Source organism: Corvus hawaiiensis, chromosome 20 (genome assembly GCF_020740725.1).
Source record: "Corvus hawaiiensis isolate bCorHaw1 chromosome 20, bCorHaw1.pri.cur, whole genome shotgun sequence".
Lineage (NCBI taxonomy): Eukaryota > Metazoa > Chordata > Aves > Passeriformes > Corvidae > Corvus > Corvus hawaiiensis.
Window position 1 is genome coordinate 5,549,246 of NC_063232.1, and position 27,832 is coordinate 5,577,077.

General features: G+C 59.0%; 1 protein-coding gene across 1 annotated transcript; it reads left to right on the forward strand.

Moving 5' to 3' along the window:
• The first annotated feature begins 336 nt into the window (after positions 1–336).
• Positions 337–24,456, forward strand: TMEM132E (transmembrane protein 132E). Its single transcript, XM_048324855.1, has 9 exons — positions 337–446; positions 11,215–12,115; positions 12,942–13,082; positions 16,223–16,415; positions 16,675–16,818; positions 20,340–20,545; positions 21,105–21,384; positions 21,464–21,655; positions 22,111–24,456. The coding sequence occupies exons 1-9, from the start codon at positions 374–376 to the stop codon at positions 23,137–23,139; spliced, it is 3,159 nt and encodes a 1,052-aa protein (XP_048180812.1). The 5' UTR covers positions 337–373; the 3' UTR covers positions 23,140–24,456.
• Positions 24,457–27,832: the final 3,376 nt, after the last annotated feature.

A 27,832-nucleotide genomic window follows, 5' to 3' on the forward strand; every position in this document is an offset into this window, starting at 1 on the left:
TGCAGGCACTGGTTGGGGGGGAGGTTGCGGCAGCTTTGGGGTGCGGGGTGGGGAGGGGCGGGGGACCGGAGATGGGGTGCTGTGCTCGCTGAGCTGGGGGGGGGCAAAGCCGAGCCCCCCCTAACCTGAGCCGGTTCCCCCCCCCCCTCCCCAAATTCCGCCGTTGGCTGCTGCTCCCGGCTCGCACGTGGTTGGATTTAGGGGGATTTCTGCGGGTTTTTTTTTTTCCGGTGCTTGGTTTGGATTCCTTTTGTTGTTATTATTTTTTTTTATTATTTTTTTTTCTTATTATTTCTTTTTTTTTCGGGTTTTTTTCCCGCCCCCCCATCCCACCCCCCCACCCCGTTTTTTCTGGCTGTTCCCCCACCTTGCAATGGCCTCTCCGGAGAAGATGCTTCCCGGACCGGCCGCGCTGCTCTGCTGCCTCTGCTCCCTGCTGCTCCCCGGTAAGTGCTGGCAAGGGGGGGGGGGGGGGATATAAATATTTATAAATATATCTCTATATTACATCTCTGTCTTCAATACCGGGCTTTGCACCATCTTCCTCCCCCTCCAGAGGCACCCCCTGCCCCTCTGCGCCCCCCTCCCTGGCTCTCTCCGTGCCCCCCCTCCCCAAAGCGAAATGGGTGAAGATTAGAGTTTATTCCTGGCTTAATAAAATGACAGCTTGTGCTTGCGAGCGCTGGCGGCGGGCTGAGCTGAGCCTGGGCTGCCAGCAGGGTGGCAGGGGGACACAAGGAGCGAGGGGGTGTCCCCTGGCCCCCCCCCGACTCTTGTCTCCTTAATGCAGAGCTGCTTTAGCGGCAGGATCAGGGGTTGATCCGCTATTATCCACTCGCTGATCCCCAGACCCGCACCCAGACACTTTCCCGGGCTGCGCCGAGTTGCTGGGCAAGCTCTGCGCGGGTGGCAGCGTTTTGGGGTGGGGGTGCAGCCCCTGCCATCCCTCTCCCTCCTTCTGATCCCCCCCCTCCGCGCGGTTTGGGGGGCCTGCACCCCCCCCTTTGCCCTGAGTCGCATCCCGATCGGGCTGCGGTGCCATCCCGGCCTCCCCGGTGCCAGCCCTGGGGATGCCAGCACCTGCTGCTGGGGGCTCTCATTGGCCAGCCAGGCCAGAGAGGGGTCACGCACCCTGAGGGGTGCCAGGCTGTTCCCACGAAGGATTTTTGTGGGTGTTTCCCATTTAAAACCAAGCCCCTGCCGAAGCCGCTTTCCCCAGCCGGGCCGAGCAGAAAGCGGGGGCTGTTTGCAGTCTGGGGGTGGCCACCTGGCTCTGGCCTCGGCCTCGGGGTGTCCTGGGGACACTGCCCGGTTCCAGTGATGCCTCCTGGAGCCGGAGGGGATCCCTGGAGCGTGCCTGGCTCTGTGTCACCCCAACAGCCCATGGCCGAGGTGCTTTGGGGGCTCTCTCAGCATCTGCAGTACTCCAGGGTCTTGGAGGAGCTTGGGGAGTGGTGAAATAAGGAGGAGAGGGGATATTGAGAGCATTGAAGGGGTTTTCCAGCCTGGAAATTCGGAGCCCAGTGGAGGAGCAAGGATGCTCCGGGCTGTGGAGCCGCAACTTCCCGTCGAACCCTTAGGGCTGGCAGGTGGACCCCTGTACCGTGACAGTGAGGGGTTTTTTGGGCTCCTTCACGGGCAGGGTTGGCTGGCAGAGCTCTTTGGGACCATCAGCTCAGCAGTCTGGCCAGCTTGGAGGCAAGCAGGGAGCTCCTGCTGCCCGAATTCCCTGGATAAGATCCAACTGTCTGGGTCGGCTGCGGGAAGCATCCCCGTGGGAGATGTGCTGCTCCCCATCCCCTCCTTGGGGGGAAGGGGGGGTCCCAGCAGCAATGGGGGCTCAGAAACCCCCGGGAGGGGGTTTCTGAGCCCCCATTGCTGCTGGGACCCCACAAATGCAGTGGGTCAGGCCTGGGGTTTAGATTTTGGGGGATACAACGGTTGTGGGGCTCCCTGTGGGGCTTGTGGGGGTCGCTGCAGCAGCGCTGCCGGTGTGAGGTGGGCGAGGGTGGCCTGTGCCAGGGCTCGCCGCGCTGCCGGTGCCCAGGGAAAAGGGAAACCTCTGCCAGGAGTTGGCCAGCTCCTTTCAAGATGCACAGCTGCCCTTCGCTGGCCTTTGGTGGACAAATAAAAGGGGGAGCTGGGAAAAAAAACCCACAGGAGAGCTCCCGATTCTCCAGCGTTCCCTACAAACTGTTGGGGCTTTCAGCAGGGTCAGCCCGTGGTGAAGCCGTGTGCTGCTCTCCTGCTTGGAAGATTTCATTCCTTTCCCCCTTTTTCCTTGTTTTGTTGGGTTTTTTTTTATTTAGGAGCAGCCCTCTGTGCCAGCCTGGCTCCCGCTGCACTCCCCGGGAGCTGCTTGGCCGAGGCCCCACATCAGCTGCTGCCCAAAAAGGGGGTTTTTATTTTGGCATCTCCCCGGCTGGGATGGCCCCAGGGTGGCCCCAAGGATGGACAGATGGACACGTGGAGGCCGCGGTGTAATGGGGGGATGCTGGTGGTGTCTGCCCGGCGTGGTTGTGTAGGGATGTGTCAGGATTTATGGGTTTATGGGATGATTTGTGTTGTCTGTAGGGCTGAACTCGGACTCTGCATCTTCCCTCAGCTCCGCATCGAACCCCGTGCCTGCGGCGTGCCTCAGTTTCCCCGCTCCCAGAGGAGCCTGGAGGCTCTGCAGTGCTCCAGAGCTGCTGGGGTTGGGGTGGTTATCCTGGCCCTGCACTCCGGGCAGGTTTGGGGTGTGCTGCGCCGGATCCCACAGCCCATCCCACTGCTGGAGGGAACGGGGCTGTGCTGTGTGTTTGCCAGTCCTGCCTTCCACCACACGCCAGGAAAATGGGGCTGGGGGTGAAGGATGATGATCCACGGCTTCATCCCTGTGGGGTCTCCGGCCCGGACACCCCAAACCCAGTGGGGGGGGACACAGCCCAACCCCAAACCCCAAGCCCGTCTGGGCTCAGCGTCTCCCGGCTCCGGGGTTTTCAGACCAGCAGGTGGAGATGTGCCATAACTCGCTGGGAGCTGGGAACCGACACCCGGCTTCGCTCATGGAACACTGGGAATGCTCGCCGGGAACACAACCCCGCCGTTTGCTGGTTTGACAGCCGCCACCGCGGTTATTGGGATGGGCGCAGGGCAGCTGAGCATTCCCAGGAGCAGGGAAGGGGCAATAGGATCCGTGGCAGGCAATTGAGGGGAGAGGACCCGGCCTGGCACCAGTTTTACCTTTGATGCCACGGAAAAGGGGGATATTCCAATGGATTTTGGCTCTGGAGTGTCCTTGCGTGACCCCAAGGCTCGCTCCACCTCCCCCAAACCCCAATACCTTAAATCCCAGCCCAATTTAGGGGTGTGAAGTTCCACCCCACTGAGAAATCATCTTTTCTTCTATCCCTTTTTGCCCTCTTGGTGCTTTTGAGGGGAGGGAAGAGGATGAGGGAGATCCTCTGCGCGATGATTTTGGGGAGCAGCAGCCACGGGCTTTGGTCCTCATCCTTTTGGGCGAGCACGCCGGGGGGAAACTGAGGCAGGGAATGAAGTGGCAGCAGCCCCCTGGCTGGGGATTGCTCAGGAATTTTTGGAACCCTGGCTATTTCCTCGGGAATTTTGTTTCTGAAGTGCCACGATTTAAATCGTAAAGGTCCCTCTCCCAGCTCGCCTGCATCCTAGAAAAGAGGGGGGAAAAAAGGCAAAACCAGCCCAGCTGAGGATGCCTGCAGAGCATTCCACCGGCTCATCCCGGCTCCATCCCATCTTACGGAGGGAACCAGCGGGATGTGGCACCATCCTGGGGGATGACGGCCGAGGGAAGGGCTGCTTGGACAGCACAGCCTGATTATTTTTGGCTCCTGCACTGCCTGCCCACAACAGTGTTGGGTGTGTGGGGGGACCGGGAGCTGCCTGGTGTCCCCTCCCGTGTGGCGCCTGTCACTGCCGCCGCGGGAGCGTCCCGTCCGTCTGGAAAAGGTCGCTGCTGCTAATCTAATCAGGATCTTTTGTTATTAAATACACGGCTCTGCTAACGAGCAGCCCCCCGGGCGGGCAGGGAGGGAGGCGGTGGGGTGGGACACGCTGGGATGGGGTTGGGGACCCCAGCGGTGGCTGTGGGGACGGGGTCTGCCCTGGAAGTTGCTGTGGCAGAGGGAGAAATGGTTCAGGGGGGTGGAGTGAGGCAGGTCCTGCTGCCTGTTTCCCAGGGAAAATGAGGCTGGGGCTCACCCAGCGGGGAAATTGGGAGGTCCAGGGTCCTCCAGCCACGTTTGGTGGTGGCCCAGCTGGGCTGGGGGATTTCTGGGCTGTCACCTGTGCCACAGGCACCCCAGGGTTGGCGTGCAGGGGTTGTTCCTCAGGGTGTGGCTCTCCCTTCCTTTCCTTGAGCTGCTCCTGGCCCGGCCCATGTCCCTCGTCCCCCCTCACCTCTGCCCTGGCCTTGGGGAGGACACCACCAGCAAGGCCAATTCAATCTTCTGGTGGAGCCACTGTCACCTTCTGGCGAGCATTTTCCACCACCTGGATAATATTTGCCAGCCTGGATTTTCCCTAAAAGCCCAAGCGGATGCTGCCGGGGTGGCTTTGTCACCTCCTGTCCCCTGCAGGAGTCTGGGTTCGCCCCAGAACTGGCAAAACTTGAGAATTCATTCATTTTCCATTTATTTTCCTTCAAGGAAAAGCTGTGTTTCTCCTCTGGAAGATAAATCAGGTTGGAAATGCAATCCCTCCCTGCTGCTGCTGCCAGCTCGGTGTGGCTGCGGGATCAGCAAAGGAAGGGGACGAATTCCAGCCCTGTTGGAGCTGCTACCACTTCCCAGCCCTGCTTTTGGAGCTCTGAGGCTGATGCTGGGGCTTTAAACCCAGGGCTGGCTTTCCCTGTGGCTCCTTGGGTGCCTCTGGAATCGAATCCAGCCCCACATCGCAGGAGGGGAATGAATTAATTGGCATCGAATCAGTGCGGGAGGTGTCGCTGGGCACAGCCTGGAGCTGCTGGGAGGGCAGCCTGGGGGGCAAATTCGGTGTTCAGAGGGTGCTGGGAGCGTATTCCTGCTCCTGGCCGTGGTGGGAAGGGATGGCGAGGGGATGGGGTGATCCGAGCAGGACATGTGGCTTTGGGGGTGTCCCTGCATTGCCGCCGTCCCCACACTGGGGTGCTGGGGGCTTCTCCCTCGGGATTTGCCGTCCCCAATTCCCAGTTCTGGCTCCCCAGCGTGAGTTTTTGGGGGATCCACCTGTGCCCACCTGGGCTGCTCCCAGCGTGGAGCTCCCCCAGCCCAGCACCCACCAGGGAACATTTTGGGGGCTGCCCTGTTTATCCCAAATTCTCTCCCCTCCCGTTGCTTTCCGGCCATTCACAATCAGCCACTCCCCCGTGGTTTTTTTTTTTATCCCCCTTTTTAATTAATTCCTTCGTTTTTCTCCCTCCTCTGGAAAGGTCTTCTCCTCCCTGTCCCCCGGCCTGTCCCTCGCTGTGATTTGTGGAAATTGCTCCAAAGTAGCTGCTGTGTAAAAGTCTTGCTGGTTCCAGGAATTTATGGCAGGCTGTGCCTCTGCATGGCACATCCCATTTAGGCCATATTTATTTATTCCTTTAGGTCCCTGCCTTTTTTTTTTTTTTAAATTTATTTTTCCCTGTTTTGTTTATTCCCTCTTATTAATTTCCTGGGGGAAGCACAGCCCTCAGCAGTGCTGCGGCAGTTCCCTTTTCCTCGGTGCTAAAAAAAAAAATCCTAGGATGTGTCCCACCAGCCTTGTTGGATTTTATTGCTCCCGATCCTGGAGAAGCCAGGCTAGACTTTTTGGGAGAGGGAGAAATCTCAGGGATCTTCAAGAAACAAGTTAGACACCAAAGAATCCACTCCTGCTGCTCCCAGGAATCCAATCCCAGACTCCATATCCCAGCCAGCTCCTGCTCAATTCCCACCCCAGGCTGATTTTTGGGAAGCCTGGACCAGCTGAACCTCGGTGCCATGGGAATTCCCAGCTCATCCCCACCCTGGCCATGGCCAGATCCGGGAGCATCCCTGCATCCCACGCTCTCCCTGCCAGGGGAAGGTGATTCCACGTTTGTAACAATTATTCACTTAATTGACTTCCAATTAGCTGGGACTGGAGATGGAGGCTCCAGATGCATCACAGGGAAGGGGGAGCTTGTTGTCATTTGTGTCACCAAAAGCAATTCCCATGGCTCTGGCTGCAGGGAACATTCTGGAGGTTTCCGTGAGGGGTCTCCCTGTGTTTTCTGCTTTTCGTTTGTATTTAATTCCTGGCTTTTATTTTCCTCCCCCCCTGGGAGCGTGGAGCACGTGTTGGGGCTGGCTGAGTTTTGGGGCGAGGCCTGGAGGTTTCTTTTCTCCCTTTTTGTTGGTTTTTAGGGTGTTTGGAGGTGCTGGCCCCACTGGGGTGGGAGTGTAGGGTGGCAGGGATTGCTGCTGTGGGATGAGGAGGGAAAGGATTCCCAGGACAGGTGGGGAGATGTCCGAGCCTGACCCTTCCCTGGGAGCTGGGGCCACCTCCAGCTGTGGGAACATCCAGCTGTGGGAGCTGCAGGTGGGGGGCATCTCTAGAAGCTCCAGATGTGGCACATCCCCGGTATTTGGGGCCCCTGCCACCCCTGTTTCCCCTTTGTGCTTGGTCCTGACGGATGGGGTGGCAAAGCCTGACCCAGCAGATTTTGGGGCTCAGCCTGGGATGTGCAGGATGCTCAGGGGAATGGGGTGGAAGCAAAGAGAAGTCAGAAATCCATGCTGGTGTCCAGCAGGGAATAGCCAGGCTGGACATCCTCCTCGGGGGCTCCTGCTTCTCGGGATTTTGGGGGGGGATCCATCACCCCACTGACTCCTCTGGGACACCCTATTCAGGAGTAGGATCGTCACCCTGGAACGGGACTGGATCTGGGAATAAGGGATCACTGGTGGTCCTGGGGACTGGTGTGCACCAAAACCCCTCCCCAGGAGCCCCGAGCTGGGCTGGGAGCCAGGGTGGGGCCCTCTGGGAGGGATGGTGACACCCCCCAATCCTTCCCCAGGTATTTGGGGAGGGTTTATCCCCATGGCAGCTCAAGTCACGGCTTTAGGGACAACTGTCCTGCCTTGCTCCAAGGTGGGATCCCCAGGGAAGCCTGGCTGGGAGAGCAGTGGCTGGTGTCCCACATTCCTTGGAGCAGCGCTCAATCCACTGATCCAGAGAGCCCCCAGTGCCATCCATGAACACCCAGAGAGGTTTTAACCCTCCTGGGCTGACCCCAAACCTCCCATCCCTGCTCTCCAGAGCTTTCCCCGTGTGTTCTTCCCCCCATAAGTGGGGATATAGCCCCGGAGCCCCCGCTGTGTCCCACGGGATAAGCTGGGATAAAAATCCCCCCTGGAGCGAGCCTGAAGTGATCCCCATGGCCGACAGCTGGGGCTGGGCTAAGCTGGAGCTCAGCTCTGCCATTGGTTCTGGATCAGGGGAAGAGGAGGAGGAGGAGGGTCTGAAACCTCGGGATAACAGGTGGGAGCAGGGGTGGTGGGAGCAGGGTGGAAAGGCTCCGCCTGTGCCCCATTTCCTGGGGATTCAGGGCAAGAGGGGAAGGTGATGGAGCTGGTGCCTCAATCCAGGCTGTCCAGCAGCCTCCTTTCCCATGTGTCCAGCAGCCTGTCCGAGCCCAGCACCCCCTGAACCAGGAGCACGGATGATGATGATGATGACCTAAACCCCACAGCAGGGCTGAGGAGGGGTGTTCAGGGACTTTCGGTGCTGTTTTTTCCAGCAGAGAGTGAGACCCCTTGGCCCCGGTCTGGGGTTTGAGGCAGGGCTGAAGGGCGCTGCCCCTGTTCCCACGTGCCCTCCAGAGCAGCTCGGCCCATCTGGCCCCGTGTCTGCGGCCGGCGCGGGGCACATCTGGCGGGGCAGATGTGGGGCTGCACAAAGGGGTCACCACTTGTGTGTTTACATCTCCCTGTCAGCGCTGCCGGTCCCCCCGAGGGGACACACGGGGGTCCCGCTGTAGGGCTGGGCTGGATCCTCAGCCCGGGGGGTTTGGGAAGCCCCCAGGCCGGTGGGATCTGGCCAGGCACGGGGAGCTGTGTTTTGGCTGCCGGGGTGGAAGGGCCATATGGGCCCCTCAGTGCCGGCCTGATGAACCCGGAATGCAGGTCAGGTGCTGCAAATCCCGCTAACCACAGCGGCAGCAGTGCTGCGGAGCGGAGCCAGCCGGCAGGGCTTAACCCTTCTGGCCCCCCAAACCTGGCCAGAGCGGGACATGAGGCCACCCCCTCTCCCGGGGGTGACAAGAAACTAGGGCAGGAACTGGGGACAGCGGCGTGGGGACTGGAGTGTCCTGAGCTGCGTCTGTCCATCCTCACGGTTTCTTCGGGGCACCTTCCTTCCATCTCTTGAGCTGTTGGGCCTTCCCTTCCCTTCCCTTCCCTTCCCTTCCCTTCCCTTCCCTTCCCTTCCCTTCCCTTCCCTTCCCTTCCCTTCCCTTCCCTTCCCTTCCCTTCCCTTCCCTTCCCTTCCCTTCCCTTCCCACCCATCCATCCCCTCTCCTCCCTCATCCTGAAGCTATTCTCCTGCTGTCCAGCCATTTTTGACATCCATCCATCCATCCATCCATCCATCCATCCATCCATCCATCCATCCTTTACTCTCCCTGACACTTTATTTATCCCTTTTCCCCACCCAGCACCTGCATCCCCAGCTCCATGCACCTCCCACCTCCCTTCTCCTTCTCTCCTGCCCCCGTGGCTGTGATTCCCCGCACTCCAGGCTGGATGTGGCTGGGTTGGACCCTCTCCTAGCAGGATTAGTTCCCGGCCAGGCAAGGGCGGCGCCGCTCCCGTCCCCTCCCGGCTACAGATTAGAGCATCATTTAAATGCATTTTGTCTGCGAAGGAAATAGCTTCTCTGTGTGCCGCCAATCCGCCGGCACTCAACTCATCACGGCCATCCCATTAATCTCCAGCCCAGCCTGGCCCTGGCTCTCCCCGCAGCTCGGCTCGGCGACAGGGCCACCCTGGGTGTCCCCACTGCAGCACCAAACCGAGTCTGAGAGGGGCTTTCCTGCAGCGCACAACCCTCATTACCCATCAGAGAATCCCCACGGGAGGAGGAAGGAGCTGGGTGCTGAAGGGGCCAAACTGCACCCAAACCCAGCTGCCTCAGCCCTCCCAGTGCGTGCCAGCCCGGCCCTGGGTGCTCGCTGGGGTGGCACTGAGCTTCTCCTGTCCCCCGCTCGAGGGTGACGCCGGGCATTTTGCACCGCCTCCAGGATGGGTTTTGCTCGGGGCTGTGCTGGGCATTGAGTTGGGTGGCTTTGGGGTGGGTTTTCCCTGTGAAATGTCCTGATCCTGCTCCGAACCCCGGAGATTTTGAAGGGATAAAGCCTGATGATGTTTCAAGTTGAGCAAAGCCCCTTCCCCTGTCCCTCACCCAAGCAGCCCAGCTCGTGTTGCTCCAGCTGCTGGATCCTTTTCCTCAAATAATCTCACGCCTTGGAAAAAGTTCCCCTTTTCCACTTGTCGGGCATGGCAGGAGCATGCCAACCTTCACCTTTCCCAACAGAAAACAACTTCCACGAGTCGCAGGAGCAGAAAGCCCCTCAGCGCTGGTACTGCCGAGCAGAGGGGCACCCATGGGTGCTTTCCAGGGTTTGGCACCTCTCCTGCAGCTCCTGGCTCTCTGGGAGATGGGAAAACAAGCAGGACAAGCTGGATGGGGTGGCAGGGGCTGGAGCTGGGCCCAGCATTCCCACAGCCCCGGGGAATTCTCTACCTGGCTCCTGGACAGCTTCCATCCCGGGATAGGGATTCTGCCTGTCCCGTCCCCAGCGCTAATCCTTTAATGAGCCCTCTAAGCTGCTTAACTCCCCTGTGCCCCGCAGCAGAGACTTCCAGGCTCGCCCGGGGGTTCCTGCGTCCCTTGAACCCCGGGGAAAGTGTCTGGGGCCACTTTCCCGGCTGGAAAAAGCCTCCGGGTCCTGGCACGCTCCAAAGCCCCCGTGGGGAAGGAGGCTGAGTCATTCCCGGGAGCGAAGCCGGCACATCCACACCTTTCCTCGCCGTCTGACACCCGTAATTTGGACTCCGCTGCTCGGGAGCCGCTTGGGAGCGGCTGCAATCAGCGCCGGGAACGGCGGATGCGGGGAGCCGAGGGGAGCGGGCGGGATCCAGCCCTCCTGGGAATTCCTGGCAGCCGCTGGAGAAGGGAAAGACCTTGAGATGTCTTCCAGGATCCCGCAGCTGCCAGCACAGCCCGTGCCGGGCGCCGGCTCCGCGCCGGCCGCCTTTCCCAGGAAGATTTTCGTGGGTTTTCTCTTCGCTTGCGGTGGGATAACGGGATCCCTGCAAGGGGCTCGGGCAGCTCTGCCCCTCGGCTGGCAGGGGCTCCCTGCTCTGCTCAGTCCTGGAGTAATTTTTTTAAGGCAAAAGTGATCAAAATGAAGGACAAAGTGGGATTTCCAGAGGGCCCTGGGCGCTGCTGGGGTTTGCACAGGGTGCCACCAACATCATCCACGTCACCTCTCCACCAGGTCTGGAAAAATTTGGTCTGGGCCAGCTTTGGGGACACGCACAATGCGGGTGGCACCCCGGGGTGGGTGACGGGTGACAGACCGGCTGTGACACCACCCTTAAGGCAGTCTGTGGGGACAGAGCGGGTCTGGGGGCTGCTTTAGCCACCTTCCCTGGGTGATCTGGGGGCTGAATGCAGAAGGAAAGGCTTGATGATGATAAATACGTGGTGGGATCTGCCAGCCAAAAGTCAGCCTGGATCCAACTTTCGGTAACGAGCCCATGGAGAAAGTCAGCATCCGTGTCTTGGGAAGCTGGGATGAAGCTGGGATGAAGCTGGGATGAAGCCAGTTATCCCTGTTCCTGTTAAAGGGTCTTTGCTGGTTCAGGCAGTGCTGGGGTGGGTGACCAGAGCTTCGGGCTCCCCAGGGACAATATGAGGCTGGGTGCGGCTTCAACACACCCTGGACACCCCGTGCCACGCCGAGGGTGTTGGGTGAGGTTGGTGCCACCCGTCAGGAGGCACAATCCTGCTCGGGGTCCCGGGGTCTCCCGCATTTTTGGTTTGTGGGACACAAACCCAGCCAGGCTCTTGCTGCCCTTCTGAGAGGTCTGGGGGCTGAAGCTCCAGCTCCTCCTTGTGCCACTCCGGCCTGGATCTGTGTTTCTTGCTCGGGAGCTGTTCCAGAGGGGGATGCCCCACGCTAACCCCCACTCTGCACCCCCTTTTCAGCCCACGCCAAGAGCCCAGCCCCCAGCCCCGAGCCCGCCGAGCCCCCTGGTGCCATCCTGCTGCCCGTCAGCTACCGCCTGTCCAACACCCGCCTGGCCTTCTTCCTCAAGGAGCTGGGAGCCAGCCCGGCGGGCAACGGCAGCACCCCTCTGCAGCGCTCCGAGCCCTTCGTCGTCTTCCAGACCAAGGAGCTGCCTGTCCTCAACGTCACCCTGGGGCCCTTCAGCACGGGGCTGGTGCTGCCCAAGGAGCACCTGCAGCCCTCCAGCACCCTGGAGGTGCCCGACCGCCTCACCGTCAACTGGAAGGTGCGCGCCTTCATCGTCCAGCCGCGGCTGGTGGCCAGCCAGCCCGTGGTCCAAGTGCTCTTCTACGTGGCCGGCCGGGATTGGGACGACTTCGACGTGACTGACCGGCTGCCCTGCGTGCGGCTCCACGCCTTCCGCGACGCCCGCGAGCTCAAGAGCTCGTGCCGGCTGCGGGGCAGCCTGGCCATGTGCCTGGTGCAGGCCGAGCTGCCCCACGCCTGGTTCGGCCCCTCGGCCGTGCCGCTGGGCAGGAGGAAGAGCCCCGAGAGCCTGGAGGTGGTGCCGGGGGAGAGCCAGCAGGCCGAGCTGTACTACACCCTGCACGCACCCGACGGCGCCGGACAGTGCCTTGGGGATGCGGGCGCTCGCCGCGGGGCCGGCGGGGCGCGCACCGAGGGTCCCACGCAGCACCCGCTGCTGCGCATCGGCAGCGTCAGCCTCCTGCAGCCCCCGCCCGCGCCCGCCCTGCAGGAGCATCACCTGGACGGCAACGTCTTCATCCGCCTGCCCGACAAGCCCCTGAAGCCTGGAGAGGTGCTGAGCATCCTCCTCTACCTGATGTCCAACTCCACGGTGGAGCACTTCACCCTCAGGTGAGGGCCTGGGGATGTTCCCGCTTCCCTTCTCCAGGGGATGGTTGGGAAAAGGCAGCTGTGGGCATGGGGGCGTGGGTTGGGAGGGAGTGGTGTTTGTGGGGTCTGCTGGAGGCTGGAGCAGATCTGGAAGCAGGGCTGGAGGAATATCTGGAATGCGGTTTTGCAGTGGGAGCTTCCTGGAGAAAAGGGGAGGGCTGTCCATGCAGGACATCTCTGCACTAGCGCTGCTGCCTGTCCTCTCCCAGTGTTCCCAGTGATTCTGCCGGCAGCTCTGGGTTTATTGCCAGCCACTCTGGGGACAAGGTGTGGCATGGCCGTGGGGCTGCTGTGCCCCATGTCCCCTCCTCCTGCCACGCGGGAGCCGAATGGGGCAGTGGGCAGGAGGTGCTGGGCACCCCAGTGTGCGCCGGTGAGCAGGGGGGACCCCCATCGCTGCGTGTCCCTAAAGATGGGGACACAAGGGCTGGCCACACCTCTTCAAAGGGCACTCACAAACGTCCCTGTGGCCTCTGGAGCAGCAGGGAGCCCCCACGATGGGGGATGTGGTGCTCCAGGCTCTTGTGTCCTGTGCCCCAGGGGTGCCCAGTCTCACTTGGGTCAGCACTGGGGCTGGGAGGTCAAAATCCTGCTGGAGGGGTCATTGGAGAGACAAAATGCCGTGAAAAAGAGCAGCTGGAGCGGGCTGCTGCTGCCAGCCTGGATGATGCTTCCCACAGCCTGAAGGGATCAGGGGTAAAACTCCTCCCGTGCCACGGCAAGGGATCCAAGGGGATCCAGGGCTGCCGCAGGGGGAGGCTCCATCCCTGACTGTCGCTCTCCACAGGGTGAAGGCCAAGAAAGGGGTGAACCTGCTGAGCACCAAGTCCAGGAGCGGGCAGTGGCTGGTGAGCTCGGAGCTGCTGACGGGTGGCAAACACTCCACGGCCACCGTGGACGTGTCCAGGGCAGACGGGGCCGGGCCCAGGTAAGGGCTGCACCTCTGGGAATGCCAGGGAAGTTGCTGGGATTTGGCCTGGAGCAGTTCTCCCTTTACCCCCTGCCCTGGGGGGCTGCGGTGCCACATGGCTGCTGGCAGGGGAAATGGAGGGTTTTAAGGTGAATTGTGAAGCCATGGAGGATTCCGTAGTCTGGGGTGGAGGAATTTTAATTTTTTAATTAAGAAATTGAATTTCTGCCCCGTGAGAGGCAGCAGCTCTTTGCTGTCCATCCTGGTGTCTCCTCCGGGAAGGCAGCGGAGCAAGGCAAGGTCCCACCTGAACCCTAAAATGATGGATGAGCATTGGATGGGGAGCAGGATCCATGCCAGCACCTGAGCTGGGCAGTTCTACCCTGCTCACACATTCCTGGGGCTCTGGGAAAGGCTCAGGTCCATTGAGGAGAGCCCTGGAGATGGAAATGAGAACGATCTGCAGGAGAAAAGACCCACAAAGCCAAGCTGAGACCCCAGAGGGTGCTCAGCCTGAAGAAGGGGAGATGTGAGACTGGCAGGACATGGCAGGCGAGGGCTGGGATGGGCACGGGGTCAAAACTAGCAGCAGGAAAGGTTCTGAAGTGCTGGAACACAAGAGTGACATTTCTGTCACTGGGAAAAGGGACACGAGTGTCTCCAGGAGCTGGGTTAAAGCCCCTCGATGTGCTCATTCCTGCCCTCTGCGATGGAAATCTCCCCACACCTCTGTCCCCCCACCCCAAAACTGAGCGAAGCTGGGGCCAGACTCCTGGAAAAAGGAGATCCTCAGCTCTGCCTGCTCTGGTGTGACCCCCAAAGCTCTGCAGAACCCTTTTCTTACCAGGAGGGCGGATTTTCCTTCACCCCCACCCTGCAAATGCACCCACAGCGTCCAAAGCCGCAGCCTGGCTGATCCTGGCGTGTCCCCAGGGCCACCAGCCCCCTGTCCCCTGCACGCCCACCCCGCAGCCCAGGAGAGCAGAGCTGGCAGCAGCCGGATCCTCTCCCCCTTCCCCCTCTGCCGCTGCCAGCGCTGCTTCCAATCAGCCTGCAAAGGTTAGAGACGGGGGAGGAATTTAAAGTGATTACAATCACCTTTTAGACAAACAACTCCATCAAATATTAACGGAACGGAGAGGATGAATGACTCCGCGCCGTGCTGCCCTCGGGGCTGTGCAAACAGAGGAGTTGCTGCGCTGGGGCTCTGGGGGCTTTTGACAGCGCTGGCTGTGCAGGGAGGGGCTGAGAGCCCTGAGCGTTGGGGTCAGAAGGGCCATTTTGGGGTGTTTTGCACCCCAGAAGCTGCATCCTGAGTGGTTCCCCCCATGTGAGCAGCCTGGCTCTTGCCTCTGTTCAGAGCAGACGGTGCTGGGGCAGGGCAGAGGGTGGCGGCTGGGCCTGGCAGCGCTCCTGGGACACCTCGGGGCACCCCACGGCGAGAAGTCCCTTTGCCACAGCACCCCTGGCTCTGCTTTGCCTTTGGACCTGCCCCTTCCCAACTGGGTTGGGTACTCCTGGCACTGGGAGAGCAGCCAAATCTGCTTTTCACACCCCGTGGCCTTTGGTGAACTGCCTTGAACCCCCAAACCTGCCTTGGGGGCACAGCAAGACCCCACCAGCCCTTGTGGATCAGCTCCACTGCTAAGCCCATCACAGCTGCTGTGGGATCGGGGAGCAGGGATCAGGGATCGGGCTTGCCGTGGTCTGGAGCAGCTCCAGCTTCTCGCTCTCCTCTGTCCCTGCTCCCTCTCACTCATTAGATATTGATCAGAGAGAAACCTGGCTGTGTCCTGTACCCCAGATCGATGGGACCTTCTCAATTGCTGCTGCACTGAGATGAAAGCAGAGCCAGTCCTGGCTTCCCTTCCACTGCAATTCCACTTTCCCTCCCCGCCCCGCTGGCTCTGCGGGGGCTTTTAGCGGTGCTGTGGTTTGGGGGGGCTCTGGGGTTTCTGCCAGGGGTGTTCAGTTTTTTGGAGCAGTGAAGTCCGGCTCGGGGCAGGGTTGAACCCTGAGCTTCCCCAAGGATTTGCCGGTGGGCAGAGCTGTGAGGGCAGGATCAGCTCCAGGGAGATTTGGTTGTAGGGATGGGGCATGCGAGTAATTGGTGGTGCTGCTGTAAGGTTGTGTCCAAGCCGTGATGCAGACGGTCACCAACTTGTCCCCTCAGCCTGGCACCATATCCTGGGTTTGGCATCCTCTACACCCTGTCCTGCCTCGGGGACACCCCAGAGGTCACTCCCTGTCCTGCTGTCCCCAGCCCTGGCATTAATTTGGGTGTGTTTGCTGAGCTGACGGTCCCGGGGCTGTTCTCCCCTGCTGGCTCTGTCCACCTCCCCTGTCCCCTGCCCCTCCTTCCTCACAGCCTGGGGGACGGCCCGGCCCCAAATCCCAGCTCTGTCCCAGCTCCTGCCTGGGCTTGGACCTCTTTCTCCTGTGCCTCAGTTTCCCCATGGGATCCCCTTGGAAGGGGCTTTAAAATCAACAGCTTGGGCTGGGCTGCTGTGTTGACATTTATTTGTCATTCCTGAGTGCTCTGGGATCTGACATGTGGGACATTTCGGATCTGACCTGTGGGACATTTGCGATCTGGGTGTGGGACACATGGGATCTGATCTATGGGACACATAGGATCTGACCTGTGGGACATTTGGGATCTGATCTATGGGACATCTGTGATCTGGGTGTGGGACATGTGGGATCTGACCTGTGGGACATGAGTGTCCAGACCGGAGCAATAAATCCATCCATGCTGTTGGGAAGACAGTCAGGGAGACAAGGCCTGCAGCACCTGCAGCCACCCACTGTCCCCCGAGGCCATGGCCACACGCTCACCCTGTGATGTCACCCAGCAGCCCTGGCAGGGATGATGAGGTGTTCTTGTCCTGCTGGCAGAGGCGGTGAAAAACATTTCTCTCTCCCACTGGGGAGATTGCCATGGGAATCTGCAGGATCCCATCGGAGCAGCCCCTGGCAGTGGTGGGGGTCCGGGCTGCTGGGTTTGGGTGGCACCCACTGCACAGTCCCCCTTGTGCCTGGGGACACCAAGGGCACCTGCTGGGGAGTCTGTGGACGGCCTGGCGCTTATCCTGGTGTGTCTGTGGGACCTGGGACAGCCACCTCACCGCGTCCCTTCCTGCTGTCCCCCTGCCCAGCGATGGGGACTCCTCGTCGGAGATCATGCAGCTGGATTTCGAGATGGAGAACTTCACGAGCCAGTCAGTGACACGCCGCATCATGTGGCACATCGACTACCGCGGCCGCAACCCCCCGCCAGACCTGGAGAAGGTGGTCACGGAGCTGACAGTCATCCAGAGGGACATCAGGGCCATTGTGCCCCTGGCCATGGTGAGCAAGTTCATGCCCTCAGGTGTTACCCGCTCTGAGGGGTTGGGACCCCTGAGGGATTGCCCACCTGCCCTATAGCACCTCTCCATCCATCCATCATCCATCCATCATCCATCTCTCCATCTATCCATTCATCCATCCATCCATCCATCCATCCATCCATCCATCCATCCATCTCACCCACACCCAGGTCCTTCCCTGCCCCAGCTGGGACAAGCTGCCCTCTTACATGATGGTGCCCTTTCTGTGCCACCCCCAGGACACGGAGATCATCAACACGGCCATCCTGACGGGGCGCACGGTGGCCATTCCCGTGAAGGTCATTGCCATCGAGCTGAGCGGCGTCATCGTGGATGTCTCAGCCATGGTGGAGTGCAAGTCCAACAACGAGGACATCATCAAGGTGGGTGTGGGGAGGGGACTTCTGTGACCCTCACAAGGGGCTGGGGTTCTCCTGACCCCGATGGGGGTCCGAGCTGATGTGGCTCACAACCCCACCCAAACCAAGCATCATCCCCTTGGTGGCTCCAGTCCATGCAAGCTTCTCCCTGGGGTCTGCCAGGAGAAGGACAAGACACTTTGTCACTGTCCCCAGAGAGGCCACGGGATGCTCCAACACTGGCAGCAGGCAGCAGCAGTAACTGCAGGTTATCACAACACCTGGTGCTGATAAGGGGAAATGTCACCTCATGGGCTGAGCTGCACGGCCCCATCGGTGCCCACACTCGGCCTTGGAGTGACATTTCTGTCTCGACTGGATCAGCTGCTGGGCTGGGGACTGGTGAGATGGAAGCTGGGAATGATGGAGGGGAAAGAGGAGCTGAGGGGGAAGATCCAGATGGGAGAGGTGCTGAAGGGGCCAATGCCAAAGGCTCCCTGCCCCAGCCACTGAGGCAGCCCCTGGTACTCAAACCCTCCGACTTTTCCATCACCAGCCCTGTTCATCCATATAGATTTCTCCATCCCTGAATAAATCCATCTGCCCACCTGCCCATGTCACTCTGCCACCATTTCCATCCATCCATCCGCCCCCAGACATCATTCCCTTCTCCCGAACACCTCCCACCCCTCTCCCTGCGTGCACCCAGCCAGCTCTCCCTTTCCATGATCCCGCTGGGTTGGGCAGAGGCAGGGAAGGGGTCTGGATTCTCCGGGGGGCTGTAGCCCCTTCTCCCCTTTGCCACAGGGGTGATGGCAGATCCCTGTCCCTGCTGGGGTTTGCTGTCCACGGGGCCGTGTCACGCACCATGGGGGACATCCAGTGCCACAAAGTGCTCACCCAAGCTCTCGACTGAAACTCAGATCCATGGGATTTACAACACCGGCTCTAATTTATGGAGCCCAGTCCTCCCCAGCGTGATAAAACACTGGAGCAATAATACACTTCAGGATGGACTCCAAGGCACTTAAACTGTTTAATGTGCTGCCTTTCTGCTCATAAATCTATTTACACTCTGTCCCCGGGCCTGGGGGGAGCAGGCACATGCCCAGGAGCTGGGATAAATAATGCAGGGAGCAGCCCTCCGGCCCCGGCTCTCATCCCGCTCGGAGCCCTGCACAATTTCTCGCTGAGTTATTTGGTGTTTGTGTTGGAGCTTCATTTCCGAGGGAGCCTCTCAGTTACCTGCTGAGATCGGGGAGGATGATTGCGGTGTCAGAGCTCTAAACCTGCTCCATAAATCACAGCTTACGGAGTGGGATGTGCTATCTGTTACTGTAAATAATTTAACGTGAGGGCGGGCTGGAGAGCTGCCTCTCCCTGCTCTGGTGTGGCTCCCCGGTGGTTGCTCTCTTGTGTAATGTGCAATTTGTCCTGGGATTGGTGTGGACATGGCTCTGAAGGATGTGGTGGGAGAGTATGAGTGGGAGTTGTCATCCTCGTCCCCTTCTGTGGTGGCACAGGTTGACAAAGGTGTCCAGGAGGACATCATCACTCAGGGGAGTGTAGAAACCACCCGCTATTTTTAAAATGTGGTGACTTTGGGAGTTGTCGAGGGACACGCAGGGAGTGGAAGGGCCACCTCTGCTGCCAGCGGCGCTCAGTGGGAGATGCTCGATCTCACCTGTGTGTGACCTTTCTGAGAACCCCACACTGCACATCCCCTGGAGAACCCCCCAGGAGCTCAGTGGGATTGATCCTCAGGAACCCTGCTCACCCACAGCCACCGCCAGCACCATGGTGGCTCTTCCCACTCCCGGGGGCCTTGGAGAACGTGTGTCCCCCTCGATCCCACACTTATCCCCGTGCCAAGCAAGGAACTCCTGGCCACAGCAGCAGAGGCAGCGGTGCCTTGGCTGGGAGCCCAGGCAGACCTCAGCCTCTCTCTTCCTGACACCTCGCCGTAAATCCGGGAAGTTTCCTCACACAAGCTTCATTTCCGAGCTAATCTGCAGTCACTCCATCTTCGGGACAGGCCTGGCGTGCCGGGATTTTTTGTTGTCATAGTTTCAGCCCCCCTCCCTGGCTGCAAAGCAAGTGGTGCCCAGAGGGAGGTGCCGGGGGGTTTATTAGCCAAGGTAACACCGGCAGAGCCCATCGTGTTTATTGTGATAAATGGCACAATATCCAGAGATCCTCGGCTGCAGGATTCACCCGGGAGCTCATCTTTATTCAGGCGCTGCCTCGCCACAGATGAGATTGTCTTGTCAGACTTGCTGAGCTGGTACCTCTGATGGGAAGACGAGGAACAAACCCTCCTGCGTCGCCGTTCCCTCCAGTGCTCAGGGAGCAGGGACATCCCAAGGAGACATCCTGGGCTCTGACTCCTCCACCAGCCCCAGGGGACCACCAACACCTTTGCAGAGGGCTCCTGGAGCTGTTGCAGAAGTCAAACCCTGCTGTGGGCTCAGAAATGCAAAATTCCTGCATCTGGTTGCCCACAGGTGCTCAAGGAATAGGTTGGCAGAGAGACAGGAATGCTGCCAGCTTCCTGCAGCCTGGCCTCAACCCTTTATCAGCCATCAGAGAATCCAGGGATTCTCTGATGCTGGAAATCAGCTCTTCTGCACCGGTGAGCAGCTCAGTGCTGCTGGCTGAGCAAACGAGTTCTTCTCTTCTCCAACATCCAACAAATCAGATGCAGTCCCTGACAGGAGATCAGGGTTAGGCCACAGGGCTGCTGCAGGTGAGAGGTTGGAGTCCCTTTCTGGTTGTCTTCTGCCACCCCAGCTGGGAAGGAGCTGTTGACTGGTGACCCGAGCTCAAACCCTGGGAAATGCTGCCCTGGTGTCCCCTGAGCTCCTTAATTGGCTCCTTAATGAGTGACCCCCCGCAGGATGGATTTGTTTTATAGCAGATTTCGCTGATGGCATTTGCATAAGTGGGAATTAAAAGGGGAGGAGGGAGAAGAGGAACAGGAGGGTTCAGTCAGACCGCAGGAATCTCGCTCTGGGGTGAGCAGGAGGGACAGGGACAAGGCACTGGTGGGTATGGGCACGTGGTGGGACTGTGCTTGCTGCATGTGCCCTCTGGAGGGGATTTTGGGGCGAATTTCCAGGTTGAGCAATTTGCAACCTCTGTGAAGCACCCATGGGTGCCTCTAGCTCAGGGACAATCCAGTGTGGAGGCCAAAGGGGAACTGAGGCGCCACGTGGAGGTTCTTGGTGGAGGTTCCTGGTGGAGGTTCTTGGTGGAGGTGGGAGAGAGTGAGGGCTGGCAGGAGGAGCTGGGTCAGGGGACACTTTGCGTGGTGGACACAGATCTGTGCCTCAGGAGGACCAGGGTCAGGGGACACTTGGCATGGTGGACACGGGGTGTGGATCTCCCTCTGAGCAGGATCTCCAGGAGGAGGGAGCATCCCTGCTCCAGGTGAGGCATGAACTGGATTCATGCCGGGTGAAGTTCTGCTCCTCCAGCACATCCAGCCTCCTGCTGGGATCTCTGCTGTGTCTACAGGACCATTCCCATCCTCTCTTGTCCCACAGGTTTCCAGCAGCTGCGACTACGTCTTCGTCAGCGGGAAGGAGTCGCGGGGCTCCATGAGCGCCCGGGTCACCTTCAACTACGAGCACCTGTCGGCCCCGCTGGAGATGACGGTGTGGGTGCCCAAACTACCCCTGCACATCGAGCTCTCGGACGCCCGGCTGAGCCAAGTCAAGGGCTGGAGGGTGCCCATCCTGCCAGACAGGAGGTGGGTGCTGCGGAGCCGTGCTGGCCAGCCCAGAGAAGGCGAGGTGGAGGTGGTGGTCATGGGTTGATTGCCTTGCTCAGTGACTTCATTAGGAGGTTTTAAAGGTGGTGGAGACAAAGGCATCTCAGGGGTCCTCAGTGGAAAGGTGAGAGGTCATGGACACAGGTTATGGGGAAGGAGAAAAGTTTCACAGGGAGGTTGGTGGAGAACATCCCTCCTTGGCAGTCATCAAAAGTTCCCTGGATGAAACTGGGAACAGCCAAGCTCCAAAGTGCCTTTTTTGTTGTCTAGAGACCTCCAGGTGTCCATCCCAAGCAGAGATACCTTGTCCTCTCAGCAGTTTAGTGGGCAGAGCTGCTGGTGACCCTGCCATTACCACATCCTGCTAAATCCCGTGAACCCTCCTGGACAGCCCCTCCTGGCCCAGGAGCCACCATTTTTTGGTGACATCACATTTTTTCCTGCTTGGCCACCTTTCCTGAGGGAGCTGAAGAGCTGTGGCATGGCGAGCTTGGCAGCACTGCCCACCCACTGTCCCATCCATCCATCCATCCCGCAGGTCGGTGCGGGACAGCGAGCACGAGGAGGACGAGGAGGAGCGGAAGCAGAGCCGGGGCTGTGCCCTGCAGTACCAGCACTCCACGCTGCAGGTCTTCACCCAGTTCCACACCACGGCGGCCGAGGGCACAGGCCAGGTGGTCACCATGCTGGGGCCTGACTGGCTGGTGGAGGTCACCGACCTGGTCAGCGACTTCATGCGCGTGGATGACCCGCGGGTGGCCCACATGGTGGACAGCTCCACGCTGGCCGGGCGGGAGCCGGGCACGACCCTCTTCAAGGTACCCCTGGCCACCTTTCCCCACCTCTGCCAGCCTGGCTGGGGGTGGCAGGCGGTGACAGGCACCTCGACCCCTGCAGGTGGTGTCCCCGCTGGTGGAGGCGGTGCTGGGTGAGACGCTGGTGACGGTGGCAGAGGAGAAGGTCAGCATCACGGACCTGAAGGCCCAGGTGGTCTCCAGCCTCTCGCTGTCCCTCCACCCCAGCCCTGGCAACAGCCACACCATCATCGCCCGCACATCCGTGCAGCAAACCCTGAGCTTCTTCAAGCAGGTGAGGCCGGGGGGGCATCCAGGCTTGGGGGGGATTTTGGGGTGCAACCCCCTCCTCCCAAATCCTGCCCACACTCTGGCCCTCACAGCACCCGGTGTCCTCATGACACCCTGGTGACCCCAAAACACCCCAGAAACCTTCACAGAGACCTGTGATCCAAGCCTGGGGACAACCATGGGGATGGAGGGGGAGGGATGGAATCCTATGCAGCTCCTGGCCCAGCTCTGGTAGCCACATCTGGGATTTGGGATGAGCCTGGGCAAGCACGGGGAACGTGGAGGGAAGAGTAGGCTAAGGAGAAAAATCAGGGAATGGTTGGAACAAGACGGATAATGGAGGGATAAAGGGTGAATTGGATGGAGAGAAGGATGGAGAGGTGGACGGGAGGATGGACAAAGGGGTGCAGGTGGGACTGGCCTCCTGCTGGGCAACCGGTGCCTGTGTTGGTCCCGCAGGAAGCGCTGCTGAGCCTGTGGATTTCCTACAGCGACGGCACCACGGCGCCCCTGTCCCTCTACGACCCCAAGGACTACAACCTGGTGGTGAGCAGCCTGGACGAGAAGGTGGTGTCGGTGACCCAGGACCGGGCGTTCCCCTTGGTGGTGGCGGAGAGCGAGGGCGCAGGGGAGCTGCTGCGGGCGGAGCTGGTCATCTGCGAGAGCTGCCAGAAGACCAAGCGCAAGAGCGTCCTCTTCACAGCCTTGGCCACCGTGCGCGTCCATTTCGGGTCCGAGGAGGACCCCACCTACGACTACGACCACGTGCCCAGCAGGCCGGGGCTGGGCGAGGCGGGGGCAAGCACCACCCTGCGGGCAGAGGTGGACAGGAAAGCGGACCCGAGTGAGGACAGCCGGATGTCCAGCGCATCTCACCCCACCGAGGACTTCCCCACCATCCCCACCGGCTTCGTGCAGGTGACACGGGGGCTGACGGACCTGGAGATCGGGATGTACGCCCTGCTGGGCGTCTTCTGTCTGGCCATCTTGGTCTTCCTCATCAACTGCATCGTCTTTGTGCTGAAGTACCGGCACAAGCGCATCCCGCCGGAAGGCCAGACCAACATGGACCATTCCCACCACTGGGTTTTCCTGGGCAACGGGCAGCCCTTGCGGGCTCACAATGACCTCTCCCCGCAGCCCGAGAGCCCGGGGAACCCGCTGGAAAACGTGCAGACTTGCTGCCACGGGGACCACCACAGCAGCGGGAGCTCGCAGACCAGTGTGCAGAGCCAGGTGCACGGGCGCGGGGACGGCTCCTCGGGGGGCTCCACGCGGGATCAGAGCGAGGACCCGCTCAACTCACCCACCTCCAAACGGAAGCGGGTGAAATTCACCACCTTCGCCACCATGCCCTCGGACGAGCTGGCCTACAACTCCATCCCCATCGCCGATGAGGAGGACTTGGAGTGGGTGTGCCAGGACATGGGGCTGCAGGACCCCGAGGAGCTTCACAACTACATCTGCAGGATCAAAGAGATCGCTTAACGCAGGGGCAGCAGGGACGGGGCGGGAGGGAGGGGCTGCCACGCTGTGCCACGCCACGCCACACCGTGCCACGCCACGCCACCACGCTTCTCCGGGGCCGGACACCCGCGTCCGGCTCCTTGTTCCGCACATCTCACGTCCTCACCCCGTCCAAAGGCACCCCCGGGGACGCCTCTTTTCTGTTCTCGCCCTTTCCCCACTGGTTTTCCCAGGGGAGGCAGCAGCACACGCGCGGCCCCCCAGCGAGGGGACGGGGTCACAGCTCGGGGCGTGCGCGTGGCCGGGCAGGAGGAGGCTGTGGGTGCTGCCGGGAAGGGGCTGGGAGAGGGGAGAGATCCCATTTCTCCCCGGAGCCCAGCAGGGAGGTGGTGGGCGAGGGCTTCCAGAGGGCCTCCCCCAGCCTTTGCTGCGCTCAGCTGCACAGTTTTGGAGGTGAGTGCTGGGTCACCCCGATGGCTTTTGGGACGTTGGCCCACACTGGGTGATGCTGGGTGAGGCAAGAGTTGGGGACACCATGGCCACGGGCCTGGAGCACTGCTGTCCCCATCACCTGCTGTGACCCAGCCCCAAATTCCCGGTGTGCCCCACTCACTCCCTGGCTACCTGGAGCACTTTGGGGGTGACCAGCCCCAGTCCCTGGCTGCATGGGGCACTTTGGGGGTGACCAGCACGTTTGCTGCCCACCCTGCCTGTCCCTCTGTCCCAGCCATGGGGCCAGTGCTCGGCCCCCCCGCCCCACAGCCCCACTGGGGTCTCCAGGGCCAGCCATGGGTTTCTGCCCCCTCCCAGTGTTGGAATGTGGCTCTGGGATGGCAACGCGGTGCAGGGGCTTCCCAGTGCCACGGGGACACCCTCGATGGGACCTGGCCTGTGTGTCCCAGTGCCAGCCCAGCTCCCCCAGTGCCAGCCCAGCAGGGATGCCCGGGGCCAGGCTCAGCCTGTGTGGTGCCTTCTGACTGCCGTAACCCGATGCCTCCCGGCCTCCCCGTGCTGGTGGCACCTCCCAGCCCCCCCTGGCTCACCCAGGGGACCCCCCAGTCCAGGGCCACGCCATCTCCCAGCCCGGTGCAGAGCACCCTCGGCCTGGAGGGGACACCGGGGTACCAGGGCTGGCAGGTTGGGGACCCTGGGCTGTGCACTTGTCCCCACGGGCACTGAGCATGTGGGGACAGGGACACCCTGGCATCACCCGGTGGAGGCTGGCAGCGGATTATTTCTGGATCAAAAGTTACCCACCACTGTGTCTCTTTTTTTTTTTTTTTCTTTTTTTCGTTTTTTTTTTTTTTTTTTTTTCAGTTTTTTTTCTTAAATAAAAGACCAGAAAAGGAAAAAAATGGAACAAAAAGCAAAGTGGCAGCACTGTCACGGCCCTGTCTCTGCTGTGGTGCCCTGGGTGGGGGCTCCCAGGGGGTTTGGGGTTGAGCCCTGGTGGCTGTGGGGTCGGCTGGGGGCTGGCTCAGCTTTGACCGAGCATTTTGGGGTCAAAGCTGTGGATTTGAGGGTTCCCCCTCCAAAATCCTCCTCTGTTGGGCAGTCTGGTGGTCAGAGAGCAGGTGATGCCGTAGCCACACCTGTGCCTCAGTTTCCCTGACAGGAGAGCCGTGGTTCGGGGTGGTGGGTGGTGTCTCAACAGCCTCTTTAAGGAGTTGCTCAGTTTTGGGGCTGGGAAAGTTTCTCCTCTGGGTGGCCTTAAAATTTACCTGAGAGCTCCGTGCTGGTTTCCTATATCCATATATATCCATAAATATATGAATGCAGGTTTGAGATGTGCTCGGGGGGCAGGCAGGGCATGCAGGGGGTTGGTTTTTACTCTGCCCGATTATCTGAACCAGCCACGGAGCTGATAGTGGCTCTGAGCAGGAAAATTAACTCAGCTGCCTCCCCTGCCTGGAACTCCTCGCTCAAATTAACATAAATGAATATTCGTGGGGGGCGGGAGGGGGGGGATTGAAAAGGGAAGAAAAAGAAGTGGGGAAAGGTCAGAAAAGGGTGGAATAAAATTTTCTAAGTGTAATAAGAGCTGGCAGCGCCTGACTCCGGTCCATGAGCGCGTCCTGGGGCTGCGGAGGTGCAAGATGGGGACGACAGGGACGGATCCACAGGGAGCTCGGGCAGGCTTGGCACGGGCTGTGCCCACTGCCAGGTTTTCCCACTCCTTCTGGCTGCTGGCCCAGCCGTAGCCAAGCCCGAGGTCTGACACCAAGCAGCAGCAGCGGTTTTCCAGCCCGTCAGCTCCCGTCCCAGCTGATGGATCCAGCACGCAGGAACCATTGGGAAGGCGGCACCCACGGTGTCTGTAGGGGCTGAGGATGCTCTCAGGGCCGTGTGCCCCCAGTCCGTGTCCTGCACCCCCCGGCACCTCCTCCAGGCAATTCCCAGCATCCCAGGATCCCTGATTCCAGTCATTCCTGGGTGAGGGACCAGGGTGAAGAGAGCAAAGCTTTCTCTGTAGCTCCATCAATTTATTGGTGCCTTTAGATGTGGATATTTATCCTTCATCCATATGGATGTATTTAGAATTTATACATATATATGCATCCATAATGTGTGTGTGTGTGTATATTTATTTTTATGTATATTTATTTATATATAGATAGATTTATTTTTATATTTTTATGTTTTTATTTTAAAATTTATATACATCTATTTATTTCTATATATTTATATTTTATACAAATATATATAAAATAGAAATATATAACATATAAATATATAAAAAATATAATATCTATAAATATATAAAAATAGAAATCTATAAAAATAGAAATCTATAGATTTATATAAATTAAAAAATAAAAATAAAAAACCAAAAATAGTATATATTTTACATTAAAAATATATATTTATAATTTATATTTTATATAAATTTCTATTATATATATTTATATTTTATATTTATATATTTTTATATATTTATATATCTATATATTTTTATATTTATATTTTATATTTTTATATTTTTATATATATTTTCTATATGTAGATATATTTTATATATATATAAATATATAAATATATATTTATTTATATATATATAATATATATATAAATATAAATATAAATATAAATATAATAAATATATATATATATATAAAGGCTGTATAATACATAAAGGCTTTGCTCAGGGGCAGGGGTACACTTCCAGACACCCCTAAATCCACACCCCTGAGTCCCACCCACCATCCCAGCCCTCAAACAATCCCTCTGGGAATTAGGAACACCAGGAAAGCAGCTCCCCACCAATTTTTCCAGGCTCCCCATGCCCTGGAAGTCCGTCAGCAAATGCAGAACGCCCAGGGACAAGCCCCAGGAAAATGGGAACTCTCTGAAGGCCCTGATGGTGTCTCCACTCCTACCACTGCCTGTTTATTTTTCATTTTCTTTCCCATGGGAATGATCCAGTTGGGACATAATAATAATAATTTTTAAAAAGGCCCCAGAGAGCTGTTGGAGATTGGGAGATGGAAGCTGCAGCTGCGGGCTGGTGGCACCCACGGGGACAAACCCCAAACCCCCCTGTGCTACCCCAAACCCCTCGACTGCTTCAGATCCCGTTAAATAATCCCCAGCCAAACAGCCGAGTGCCACGGAAAGGAGGAAAAAAGGGGAAATAGTGGAAAAAGCCGCTCTCTCCCAGGTCCCCTCAGCGCTCCCTGTGCTCGTTCCCGCTGCCTTTTCCCTGTTTAGAGGTTCCCTATCTGTCCCCAGCAGGCAGGGACATATTTGCATTTTAATTCGGCCTGGTGAGGCTGCAGGAGCCACCCCTGTGAGGGGGAGGGAGGCAGAGCTGGGGACCGGCCCCCTGATGTCCCCAAAGGGATGCTCGGTGCCCCCAGCCGTGCCTTAAAATTCCTTTAAACTCCTAAAAACCCCCACAAACCTCAGAGGGCGTCTATGGCTCCATGAAACAGAGGGAGCAGGGATCAAAGGAGAGTGAAAAATAGGGATTATTCTCCGCCCTTTTCCTCCATCATCGTTTCCTCGTGCCTTGGGTTTTCTCTCAGCCCTGGGACCTCACTCAGGGTTGAGTGAGGTTTTAATTATTAATTTAATTATTACGTCCCAACTGGATCGTTCCTATGGGGAAAAACAGAAACTGGCAGTGGTGGGAGAGAAGAGGAGCAGACACCATCGGACCCCACCAGAGCCTTCAGAGAGTTCCCATTTTCCTGGGGTTTGTCCCTTTTCCCCCGATGCCTCCCCCTTGGGATGCCCCAGCCACTCCCAGCCGTGTCCCCAGGGTGGGACTTGTCCAGGAACAGCAACCCCAAAACCTGGGGGGCACCCAGAGCTGCTCCCGGAGCTGTCCCACATCCCGGCGGATGGAGGGATATTCCCGGCAGCGCGGGGATCCATGTCCCGGGACAAGCGGAGCCTCTCCGCAGCCATCCCCGACTGGCCGGGGCAAGTTTAATGAAAGCAGGATCGGGCTCTGTCCCGGGGCGGGATTTGCGCGGCAGCCGCGGTTTAATTACTTTGCTAATTGCGCCGTTATTTCTGCGGGCTCGCGGCTGCTTTTCCTGCCTGGCTCAGCGAGGATCCCTCCCCAGGGAGAGCGGAGGGATGGGATGCTCCTGTCTCCACACCAGCTGGAGCTCAGCGCCGGCTTCCCGAGAGGCTCCAGGGACCGGCAATAGGAAAACCCATCAGATACGAAATTTTGGGGCTCCTCCTCTGCTCTAGGAAGCTGTTC

Coding starts and splice junctions, on each gene's coding strand:
- TMEM132E (XM_048324855.1), top strand. CDS start 374: ATGGCCTCTCCGGAGAAGATGCTTCCCGGACCGGCCGCGCTGCTCTGC. Junction 12,116..12,941: donor GTGGAGCACTTCACCCTCAG/GTGAGGGCCTGG, acceptor CGCTCTCCACAG/GGTGAAGGCCAAGAAAGGGG. Junction 20,546..21,104: donor CCCATCCTGCCAGACAGGAG/GTGGGTGCTGCG, acceptor TCCATCCCGCAG/GTCGGTGCGGGACAGCGAGC.